Source organism: Neltuma alba, unplaced genomic scaffold (genome assembly GCF_004799145.2).
Source record: "Neltuma alba isolate B1F8T4 unplaced genomic scaffold, ASM479914v2 tig00003144_pilon, whole genome shotgun sequence".
NCBI lineage: Eukaryota > Viridiplantae > Streptophyta > Magnoliopsida > Fabales > Fabaceae > Neltuma > Neltuma alba.
Window position 1 is genome coordinate 66,489 of NW_021633158.1, and position 12,579 is coordinate 79,067.

General features: G+C 31.4%; 2 protein-coding genes across 2 annotated transcripts; both read left to right on the forward strand.

The window, feature by feature from the left end:
* The first annotated feature begins 303 nt into the window (after positions 1–303).
* On the forward strand, positions 304–1,048 carry LOC114740418 (non-specific lipid-transfer protein 2-like). Its single transcript, XM_028928559.1, has 2 exons — positions 304–384; positions 558–1,048. The coding sequence occupies exon 2, from the start codon at positions 563–565 to the stop codon at positions 857–859; it is 297 nt and encodes a 98-aa protein (XP_028784392.1). The 5' UTR covers positions 304–384; positions 558–562; the 3' UTR covers positions 860–1,048.
* A 5,195-nt stretch (positions 1,049–6,243) lies between these two features.
* On the forward strand, positions 6,244–6,865 carry LOC114740417 (non-specific lipid-transfer protein 2-like). Its single transcript, XM_028928558.1, has one exon. The coding sequence runs from the start codon at positions 6,291–6,293 to the stop codon at positions 6,582–6,584; it is 294 nt and encodes a 97-aa protein (XP_028784391.1). The 5' UTR covers positions 6,244–6,290; the 3' UTR covers positions 6,585–6,865.
* Positions 6,866–12,579: the final 5,714 nt, after the last annotated feature.

Consider the following 12,579-nt stretch of genomic DNA (forward strand, 5'->3'; position numbering starts at 1 on the left):
CACTTAAAAAAGTAATTTTTAACTCATAAGGTAGTTTGGCCAAAAACTGTGGCAAACAACTTTTAAATTTACAAACTCATTTGCCACACCTATAAATTACTTTTTCCCTCCTCAAACACGTTTCCAAATAGGCACATTATCAACCCACAACTGCTTATATTTAATCGCTGTACACTTAATTTAATGTCGCTTTAATTTTCTCGATGTGGGACCTCTTCTCTTTATTGCAACCAATTCTCCCTCTCCATCTTCAAGCACCAAATTCAAACCCCATACCCATCATGCGTATTTCTATATAAACTGCCATAGATCACTCCTATCTTCACTACTTCATCAGCATACAAAAGACCAAAAACAAAGTGTGCGTGTAAGCAACACAAAAAGGTGGGTAAGGGTACTAGCAGAGGCTATGGCCCCAAAGTTTTTAAGTTTCTCTTTGCATTATACATGTGTTATATGTATCTCCCAACTCCAAAATTTATGAAAACTTTATATTGTATATACTCTTTTAATCTTGATCTCCCTCATTATGAAATTCTGACTTTTGCACTGTTCAGGAGTAATGGCGATGAAGAAGATGGGTGTGAGCCTGGTGGTGATGGTGGTTCTGACAGTCTTTGTGGCGGTGGAGCTGCCACACATGGCGGAGGCAGTGACATGCAGTCCGGCGGCTCTGAGTTCATGCATGGGAGCGATATCGTCGTCGGCTCCGCCGTCGAGCGAGTGCTGCCAGAAGCTAAAGGAGCAGAAGCCATGTCTGTGTGGGTATCTTAAGAACCCTAGTCTGAGGCAGTATGTTAACTCTCCTGGGGCCAAGAAGGTTGTTTCCTCTTGTGGAATTCCCTTCCCTACTTGCTGAACAAAAAAGAAAAAAGAAAAAAAGAACAGTTATAGTAAGTGATTTGATCAATATCGAGTCGTATATTTGTCTAAGGAATAATTTCAGAAAAAGTATTCCCTCTAGGGAATATTCATTCTGTGTTTCAAGGTTCAAGTTGGTTACATATCTTGATCAATGATTATGTGGATCGCTGACATGTAGTTTGTGGTATAATTAATACAATATAATGAGTTCTTGTATCCACATTTTTCTTTTTCCCCTTCCCCTTCTTCGTAACAGTTTGTTTCTTTTTTAAAATTTTATTTGTTTTATAATGTCATTATCTCTTTTTGTCATTACTTACGTACTCTGTTATATTTTTCATACATGGTCCGAATTCACAACCTCGTATTTAAGAAAGTTTTAAAAAAAAAAATGTGCAAAACTACAAAACCTAGACTGTGTTATAATGTCAATATTGTGTTTTGTGATATTATATACCACCTTTAGTTCTAAATATAAGATCTAGCTCGTAATGTAATTTGCACTAAAATACAATATCTACTTTGTAGTTTGTAATTTGTAAGATCTAGGATAAGATCTAGTTGTTTGTAATATAAGAGGTAGTACTTTTAACATACTTCCTCCTGTTTAAAATAGACAATAAATTTAACAAATTTACATTCATAAAGAAATCAGTTAAAATCCTTTTAAAATAATAAATATTAAGGTATGTAATTTTTTTCCAAATATATTCTTATTAATGAATAGAATAGGTAAAAGATGTAGTAAATGAATAAAAAGAAAAGAGAATATGTGATGGTAAACATTGAAAATAACTCATTAAATACTTAGACAAAACTAAAATATATTTTATAAAAAAAAAAAAAAAACCAAACCACTCCCACAAAATTTATCTTATTGGCAGACCAAAAATCTGCGACAAATTAGAAAAGTAATAAATATCTAGAAAATTGTGTGGTTTAAAGAGATGTTAAAAATATATAGCTAAAAGTAATAAATATATAAGAAATTTTTTTTTGTAATATGCCTGTATTTATAAGTGGATAGGTGAATGTAAGAAAAAATACGAGAGAGAATATATGGGGGAAAAAGATGATAAGAGAATATATTAATTAAAAGTAAAATGAATGAAAATGCATTCAATGTTTATACCAACTCAAAGTGGATCTTATAAAAAGAAATATACTAATTCAAAAATTTGAATCTTATAATAAAAAAAAAAAAAGAGGGAGTACATGGTTTATTTTTAATATACTCTTCTACCCCTATTTATAGGGCAGAAAAAGAAAATTTTTTTTGTTATATTTATAAGACATTGAGAAAATTTTTTTGTACAGATGTATAATTTACCCTTTATTTATCATTGTATTGATTTTATTTACATAAGTTATAGTATACATTAAATAAGAATAAAATTGGAAAGTTGAATTTTAAATGAAAGTTAATAAATTTCAAAAAAAATTTTAATCTGTATGAAATATATTAGAAATAATTTATAAATAAGAGGAGTATAATACAATCAAGCGCGCACACAAACATATCAATGCCAACTTTAACCCCGGAGCCTTATCCCTACATAACGAATGACATTGCTGCTGGGATAACTAACGGTTGACAAGGAGGGAGTACGTGTTGTGTTAAGTTAATGAGGTAGCCCCACAAGGCCTGCCGGGTGTAAAATAACACTACGTTGAGTGCTGCTGCAAACATGGAAGCTCTTTCCCCATTCAATTTGCTATGCCTTCTTCCCCCTAATCGCAAACCTAAGTTGCTCTGCACTAATAAATCGCACCACATACCAGAAGCAAACCCTCCACTTCACTGAAGAAGAAGAAGCGTGCGAGAGAGCAACATCCATGGCATCCTCTTCATCATGCATCCATCCGTGGCAACAAGACTCAAACTAACTCAGGAACCGGTTTCATTTCAGTGCTCATCGTTATAGGGAAATATCAACTATTTAACAATTTCAACAGTTCATAAATCTATTTTTATTTTCAAATATTTTTTTTTGAAAAACTGACAATTAAGATATTATATTTTGATTTTAAATTCTATACATATTTAAATAATTTTTTAAAAGAATAAAAGTGGGAAAAAAAACTAAATTCAAACTATCTAAATTAGATCTAGGTGGTGTTAGTACTCATCAATATAATGTGTTTAGCACCAAAACTCATACCAAGTAACTCAGGAGAATATAATTCTAATTGGATATATAGAATAAATAAATAAAATAAATTAGTTGATTATAATAAATGTGATCTGATTTTCTTAAAATAGTTTAGATTATATATCAGTTTACAAATTAGATAAATTAGTATATATAAGAGATAAAGTATATTAAGATGATATATTTAGCACGCAGTCCTCTGCCCCAACTAGCTTCCATATATGTTACGGAACTAAAATAGTAATAGGCAATGTTAAAATTAACCAATGGCTACCCATTTTGTTTCATACGATTCAGGGTATTACATTACAAGAAAACATACTTTGTATCTCCCCCATTCATATCTGCTTACGAAAACGGAGGAGAAAAAGTGAGTATTCTTATCTGTTTGAGTAAAACAGCCAAGAATAAGCTCCATGTTCTCATCTGTTGTGTAAAACAGTTGAGAACATAGACCTTCTCATCCGTTCTATTAGTAATAGACGAGAAGTTCTTGTCTATTCTTAGTAACAGACGACAAGTTCTCGTCTATTACTAATGAAACATAGGAGAACAGGCTCCTTCTCATCTGTTTTATTAAAACAAATGAGAAGGGGCCTGATTTTATTTTATTTTTAAATTACCCTAGTTAATCTGCGCAGCCCGCGAATATCTTCCTCCCTTCCCATTTTCATTCCTGCATCGCCTCTTCCTCCCATCTCTACTGCTTCCCTCGGCGACCATAACTAATGCTCGTAGTCCGTCGCCTCTTCTTCCCATCTCCACAACGAACAAAGGTTGCTGGAGCTACGTCTCCAGTGTAGCGTTTCTCTCCTCTGCAAGACGATGACGACGACATCTCCTCCAAGTCTGTTATTCTCCCTCTCCAAGTCGGCGACTCCACTAAACAAAGAAGGTCGCCGTTAAAGCCACACTCACCTGCGTCGTCTCTTCTCCCCTCTAAGTTGACGCCACATCTACACTCTCCCTTCTTTGATAGCTCTACTGAATAAGGTAAGTTTAAGAGCAATCTTCCTCCTTTTGGTTATTCTATATGTGCTGCAAATGGAACGTGGGTTTGTGTAAGTTGCTGCTGAATCTTGAATTGTATTTACAAAGTTTTAAACTTGTACACATTGGTTGGGTAATAGATTTGAAGATTAAGAAATTTGTTAAACTTGTTTGAATATTAATGCACACAAGGTGTTTGTCAAAATGTCTAAGAGAATTTTCATATGTTGGTATTGCATTAGAATGGTAATATAGCTATTATGATCTTGAAAGGTTTATTTAATAGCAAGTTGATGTTTTTTTGGATGTGTTATCTCAAAAGGAAGCTTTGGCAAATTTTTTTGAAAATGAGTAAGCTTGAAAATTGTGGTTGGGATTGTAAGGTTGAAAATTTTGGTAAGTTTTTTATATGTTGGATTGCTTTAAATTGTTGGATTAAATAATTGAGCTTAATTAATTGGATAAAATTGTTATCATTAGTCTTGAATTTGCATTATTTTGGTTAGCATTGAGTTGGATTAGATTAAAGTGCTAAAATTAGTGTTGAATTGGTTTGAATTTGTTGGAATTGGATTTGCTAATTGTTTTATTTTTATTAAGATTGAGCTGAATTAGATTAAACTAGTGAATTTAGTCATAAATTATTCAAAATTGCTTGTTGAATTTAGTCTTAAATTGGTTTGATTTTGTTGGAATTTCACTGAATTGTATTAAATTGTCATCATTAGTTTTGAATTGTTTTAGGGTTTTTTTCTTAAATTGAGTTGAATTAGTCTTAAATTGTTCAAAATTCCTTGTTCAATTTAGTCTTGAATTAAGTACTAACACAATGGATCATAGGTGGATGAGTACTTTGAAAATAAGTGACAAATATAAGAAGTAAAAGGTCATCCAAAACAAAAGTAAAATGTCTTCATTGTAGTAGTGTTAATTGTTTATGATATTGACAAGCTTTATGAGTGAGAGGTTATAGAAAGGCTAGTTTTATTGACACGTGGCACATTTAAGTGAAAAAAAAATCTTTGAATTAATAAATGGCATTGTGGCTTCTAAAATGTTTATGGAAGAGTGACTGACATCTCAGCTTCAACATTCATTAATTAATGTAGAAGTGGTTCTTTTATGAAGACAATGGAAGTTTAAGAAAGTCTTACATCAAGTTTTGAAATGTATAGAGTTCGTTGACATCAGTCAATGCCAACTTAAAAGAAAAATTAAATGTAATCACATTGTTTTTTTTGTGCGTGAAATAGGAGATTAGAAAAGTACGTATTCAGAGAGAAAGACAGCGTAACGAGTTTCAAATATTAAAGCTAGCCTAACTCAGAATTATGTACAGATAAGCTCCTTAATTTTTTAAACTTCTAATAATAAAACTCTCTACCCTTTCAAGCTATGCAGATAACCCCAAACCATCAATTTTATACCTTTTTAAACATTATTTTTGTGTATATACATAACCCTTTCAAAGTTTGAGTCATATGCATACATGCCATTTAAACTTTAAGCTATTTGCATATAAATAATGAATAAAACTAATAGCACAAGAGTTATATACATAAATGTAAGACTTCAGAAAGGTTCATTGCAAAGTTTTAAGGCCAAGGTAGGAATTGCAATTGAAATTGAGAAAATTCACTAAATGAATATTTAGTATGGTAGATAGTTCTTATTACTTGGGATTGGGCAAATACCATGAGGAAGGTGGTAATCAAAATTTAATCCTGAGATTGGGATTCTTCATGCCAAAATGTGCTCCCTTCCCACCAAATAACAAGGGTTTTTCTAATAACGAAGTTCTTCTAGTCTTTTGACAGCTTATAATAATTTAAAAATAAAATTAATGCAATTATTCTGTCCAAACATTACTCCATACCCAATATAATTTTAAAATTCAATCCCACTCCTTATCCCAATTTCCCATTCCCATTCCCCATCCATCAAAATTAAGACCCATGTATGGCCTAAAGGTTAAAGAAGTCATTTAAATATAACATAAAATTGAGGAACATTTTATACAATTTAACCAATATTAAAATAAGTAATTTAGGGGAAATTAATAAAAAATTGTGTTTAATGCAGCTGGGTATATATCACCATTATCAAAATTAAACACACCACCGCACTAAACCAAACCCCACGCTCTCGCTTTCTATATAAACTGCCATAGATGACTCCTATGTTCACCACTTGATCAGTGCACAAAAAGACCAAATTAAAATCACAGTAGTGTGCGTGTGAATCACGCAGAAAGGTGGGAAGGTTGCCCGGGTAACGGCAAAGATGAAGAAGATGGGTGTGAGCCTGATGGTGATAGCGGTGGTGCTGGTGATCCTTGCCGCGGCGGAGCTGCCACACATGGCTGAGGCGGTGACTTGCAGTCCGGCTGCTCTGAGTCCCTGCATCGGAGCAATAACGTCTTCCTCTCCGCCGTCGAGCCAGTGCTGCCAGAAGCTGAAGGAGCAGAAGCCATGTCTGTGTGGGTACCTCAAGAACCCTAGTCTGAGGCAGTATGTTAACTCTCCTGGCGCCAAGAAGGTTGCTTCTTCTTGCGGAGTTCCCTTCCCTTCCTGTTGAGTTAGGAAAAAAAAAATTAAGGTTTATGGTCGTAAGTGTCATCGATATCAATTAGTATCTGCATAAATGTCTAAGGAATAATTTCAGAAAAAAATATTCCCTATGTGAATATTTAAATATGTCGTGTTCAAGATGGTTATAGCTTGGACAATGAATATGAGAAGCAGTTCACATCTTGTGACTCTTTGTTTTATTTTTGGCTAAAGCGTTAAATTGTGGTGACTGTATTACGTTTCAATTGCAATAAGGTAAAAGTACAAGAAAGTTTGGTTAACTTATAATTATGAATTATTTTGTTTAAAAGTTTAATTTGCACTTTAATCCTTTTGGATAGTTATTTTTTAACGAGAAAATTGAAGAAAAATCCCCAAAAAGGACCTAGATGTTTAGGGTAAAAAAAAATAGTACTTAGTACTCGCTCCTCCTTCTGTACAAAATATAAAGGGAGAATTGCAATTAGGTCTCACCTAAGAGAATTAAATATAAAAAGGTCTCTTGAAATCATAAAATTATTCTGAAGTTCTAAGAAACCTTTTTACAATAAATTTCATTTGTTTAATTATCAAATTACCCTTCTTCCTTTTTTTTTTTTAAGTTTGTATTGATAACTGAAAAAGCAGTGATCGACAACTTAGGGTGCAAGGATTGACAACTATCGCGACAAGTTTGACAACTTATGCGTTACATTTTGTAATATGTGTTGTCAAACCTACCGCGATAATTGTCAATCATTATACCCTAAATTGTCAACCACTGCTTTTTCAGTTGTCAACACAAATTTAAAAAAAAAAGAAAGGTAATTTGGTAATTAAATAAATAAAATTTATTACAAAAAAGTCCCTTGAGACTTCAAAATAATTTCATGATTTCAAGGGATTTTTTGTATTTAATTCCCTTGGATGAAACCTAATTGCAATTCTCCCTAATATAAAAAGTTTTTTAGGGAAAAAACTTTGATCCAAAGCATAAGAGGTTGACAATGTAATTAATGATATTTTTTTACTTTTACCCCTTGTCATAAGGAGGAGAGAGAATTTTAAATGCAGAAGAAATATGAGAGAATTTTTGTATCACATCCTTTAATAAGAGTAAAATAGATAACTTTTATTAATTTGAAACATATTTAATAACTTAACTAACATCTCTTGATTTGTTATAAAACTTAACTAACATTCTATATTATGGATGAGAGGGAGTATTAATTTGCCCATTTAAATTAATTTTAGATCATTCATATTTAATTTTTAATTTAATTATTGTATGTTTAATAATATTTTATTTTGATAGATGCAAAATATTAAAATAATAGAATCTTATGACTATTTTGAAAAATAAATTTATTATTCAAAAAATTTAAAATCAAGTCATCTAATTAAATTTGAACGATCCAGATTATTTAATCACAATCATCAGCTACTCAAATTTGGTTCCATAATATCAATGAAAACCCAATGCACCAACTTTCAAAGAAGACTTATTTAGAAAATGCTAAAAGTCATATCTAATCATATACTCATCCATGAGAGCTTTGAAAAACAGGAGCAAATTAATCAAATTGATAAGAAAAGCAGGAAAAAGTAACCCCAAAGATAATGGAAAGTTAGGTTAGCGACATGATGGTGAATTAATGTTGTAGGACATTATGAATTGCACTAAAAATCTTAATGGGTCAAATTTAAGTGGGGAAGTGGGACGAAATTTTACATTGGATATGTAAGAATTGAATTATAATGAATATTTAAAAATTAAATATATGTACTAACAAGAGTTGGTCCAGATGGTAAAGAGTTGGCTCATAACCCACAAGATCGTGAGTTCGAATCTAACTGCCTTGGTGAGTTCCCGGAATTCAACTCACCTAAACTTTTTTTGTAACAAAAAAGAAAATTAAATATATGTGTTTGCGGGTGCGTGTTTGTCTGTGCTCCTAAGGAGTATGAATTTGTTTTTTCAAAACAAAAGTGAAACAACCTAGGAGGGAATTAGGGCTTGGATTAATATTTCAACTTACTCCTCCTCCTATTTATAAATTACTTCTAACATATTTTATACAAGCTAAGAAAAAACTTAAATTTTATTAATTCTCATTTAAAATTTAACAACTTTTTAATTTTATCTCTATTTAATATACACTATACCATTCTGTTTCTTATTATAAGTCACTTGTATCCTAAACTCGCAAACCAAAAAATATATTAAATTAACTAGTTTTTTTCCCCACATTTACTCTTATTAAAAGTTGAGAGAGAGAGGGGGGGAGGGGATGGATTGCATAGGAAATAAAAAGTTGAGAGAGAGATTAATTAATTTTTTTATTAAATTAATAGGGGTAAAATTAGAAAAAGCTTATTAATTATTCTACAAGTGACTTATATTTTGAAACAAACTTTTAGGGTACATGTGACAACGGTTCCTTTAAAACCCATTTAGATCAAAATTTTCAATTTATTCTAATGATTAACCATGATAGAAAAGAAGAAACCTTAAAATTTTAAAATCGCTATCATGGTTAAAAGAAATAAACTTATATTACGAGCCACATCAATCGTTCACTTGGGCCTTGGACTTTCAAAGTCTAGAAATATCATTCAACCATTAGCCCAAACCAATCTTAAATTTTCAAACGTACGAACTGATAAATCAGTTTAATATAAACTATAGAGCTCATTAGTCAAAAGTTAACACTTTCAAAGGAGCGTTACATGCAGAGTCTAAGATGTCTCGAGCCTCATCGCGGCCCTATCATACCAGATAGTAGTAATTAAAAGTATTCTTTTACATCATGATAGTAGATGAGCCCTATGTGGCAATATATAACAAGTCGGCACATAGAATAAAAGCAGGGAGGCTATACAAGCTATAACAGCACACTATGCCTCCGGAGCCTTCTCTGATGGGCCACCACCTGAACTATCGCCTGAAAATGTTAAACCACGGGGTGAGACAAACACCTCAGTAACCAACTTTCCAACTCATCATACATACTAACATGTGCTCGTGAGGTGTCAAGTGGTATAATTATTAAACCTCAATATCTATATACCAATGAAAATACACATATGTATACTCAAATAATCTCAATCATCCAAACTCTCATTAAGAGGGCTAACACACAAGCCACATAAGTCTATCCCTCACTATAAGGGATCAAACCGACCTATAGGCCTATCCCACACTTTGGGGGACGATTAAGTATTCACAAAGGTTCATCCCTTATTATAGGCCTATCCCACACTTTGGGGGACGAATAAAAAGCCACAAGGGTCTATCCCTTACTCTAGGGACGAAGGAAGAAGCCAACCAATGTGCACCAATGGCGACCTTACCACGTGGTAGGATAGCGCTCAATCCAAAATCCAAATAACAACTAACCATTCACAATATAACAAAAATGTCTCAATCTTTTCCAGTATAATCCATAAGATATAAATCATATATCTTTTCCAAATTTCTCAATCACAATTCCAAAAATCCCACAAGATAATTTTCATAGCTCAAAAGATATAATTTATCTACTGAGTTTCAAATAACAAATCATTATACCAAAATAGCAAAATACTCATAAACAACATATTAGCACATATAACAAGTGGAAAGTGGTTACCTCTCGCCAAAACAATACTAAAGATTACCACAAAGTCAATCCTTCGCTCAACCAATAATTAATCTACACAATTAATATAAACACATATTAATATAAACTAATTAATTAATTACACTTCTTTATATTAGTTAAATTTCTAATTTAATTAAATTTTTATTCTAAATTCCCGCAACTCTCATAACCCAAAAATTATTAAGTATTTTAGAAACAACTTAAAATTTCTAACAACCCAAATTATTTATTTACCACCTCCAAATTATTTACCTTAATAAAAAGGATTTTCCACAATTTCTAAATATAAAATTATTATGTTCTAAATTCAAAAAAATTTCATTTTAAGTTTAAACCTCAAAATCAAACTATCAAAAATTCAATAATACTTCAAGTATTTATAAATAAATAATCTGATCAAAAACTTTAATGGTATAACTACCACACATATATATTTCCACAAATAATAAACTTTTTAGCTACAATAATTATTTTAAAACCTCCAGTCACCCAATAAATAAAACTAAATCGATTAAAATCTTAATAATATGCCAAACAACCCAAATAAATTACTTAACTTGAATTTAATCGGTAAAAATATACTATAAATCATATATACCAGATTTTTCAACTAGAAAAACTAATTTAAATACTAAAAACTAACAAATGGACAAATCTAACCGATTAAAATTAGCAACTCATTCACTTCTAAATTTCTATAGTCATCTTTTGTCAAAACTCAATACGTAGATCATATATAAGTCTTAAAATTTTCTCTAATAACTACAATAATAATGTAAATAGGAAGCTTAAAATATATAGGAAATATTTATAAAGAAAGTTTGATAAAAAGTAATTTTATGTACCTAAAATATCTTCAAAGCTTGCCCTCTGGTTCACCGGTATGCTCCTCTCTCTCACACACTTTTCTCTCTCTTCCTCTCTTATTCTTCATTTCCCCAACTACTTTTCATTTTTTTCTTCCCTCATTAAATTCCTCTCCCCCCATTTTCTTCCTTCCCTTTTCAACGTTTCAACTTTCCACCGAATTCGGTGGAAAGTTGTGACTTTTTTTTTTTAATATATTAAAATATTATTATTTTATTATAATAATAAAATATTTTTTTTGAATTTTTTTAAATATTATAATAAAATTATTATATATATTTTTACATAAATCCTAAAAATTAATTTAGGATATTACAGTACAAGTGGCCTATAATAAGGAACAGAGTGATATCTCATAAAAACAAAGTCAACACAATAATAAGAGAAGTAAAATTGTACATCCATTCAAAAATTTCTCTCAATGCTCTATAAATAGAATCAAAAAATATTTTCTCTCTTTACCTTATAAATAAGACCAGAAAAGTAGGCAACATACAAACTAAGAACCAGATCATTTCCTCACCATCAAGACAAACCACCTGTGGAAATAAGTTATAGAAATGAAATAGACTTCGGAGTACCGCAGTTGGCCCCTTCTGTGTGTGTGGAATGGAGGGTTACATCATATGAGTATCATGAGTTTCTTTTTTCTTTCCTTTGAAATGTTTCATGAACTCCCTCTTATGAGTGTTTTAGCCTCTCATTCTGGTTTTCCAGAGGCTCTCCTCACAGACACACTAATCTCCTTAATTGCCTCGTCTGTCATCCCCTTATGCTCCCTCCAATACTCTAAAGTCTTGTTGGTATGAATCACTGAGAATAAAAGGTAAAAATTAGGTTTGTGATTGAAAAAATCGATATAACAAAAGTATTTAAATAAGAGATTACTTAATATTTGGAATTAGACAAATTCATATACTTGGGAATTGGAGAGTACCACATGCAGAAGTGATATCTCTTGATCTCAGCTACATGAGTTTGCTCAATATCAAATATTAAACAATTGTCATACTAAACACTCATTTAATGTGTTTTCTTAATCTTAATATTAATCTTTATATTTTATTTTCAATGCTTTGTGCCAAACATGCTCTAAGAGTGTTTGCCGATTAGTTACACCCCTTAATTACTTTGATCATTGTGCCATTATGCTCCACATTGCTCACTGTGCTCATGAGCTGGCGTGCCTTCTACTTGTCTGATGGTTCCCCTTTTTATCCCTCCTTTGATAAACTCAGCCCAACAACCCCCTAGGCCCATCACATTGCTGCATGGTGGAACTTTTTTCCTTTTATGGTGATGAAAGGACGAGAAGAATGTGTAATGCTATAATAGACAACCACACACTTATATAAAAGCTAAATTATATATTTTATATCCTTTAATTTTATATAAGTTTCAGTTTAATCTTGTAACTTTAAAAAGTATATTTTTAGCTTTTTAAATTTTAAAATCATTGGTCTTAAATAATTTATAATACTTTTGCTTGCTATACATCATTTAACGGTTTTT

What these genes read in the sequence shown, in the direction of transcription:
- LOC114740417 (XM_028928558.1), top strand. Translation starts at nt 6,291, where the DNA reads ATGAAGAAGATGGGTGTGAGCCTGATGGTGATAGCGGTGGTGCTGGTG.
- LOC114740418 (XM_028928559.1), top strand. Translation starts at nt 563, where the DNA reads ATGGCGATGAAGAAGATGGGTGTGAGCCTGGTGGTGATGGTGGTTCTG.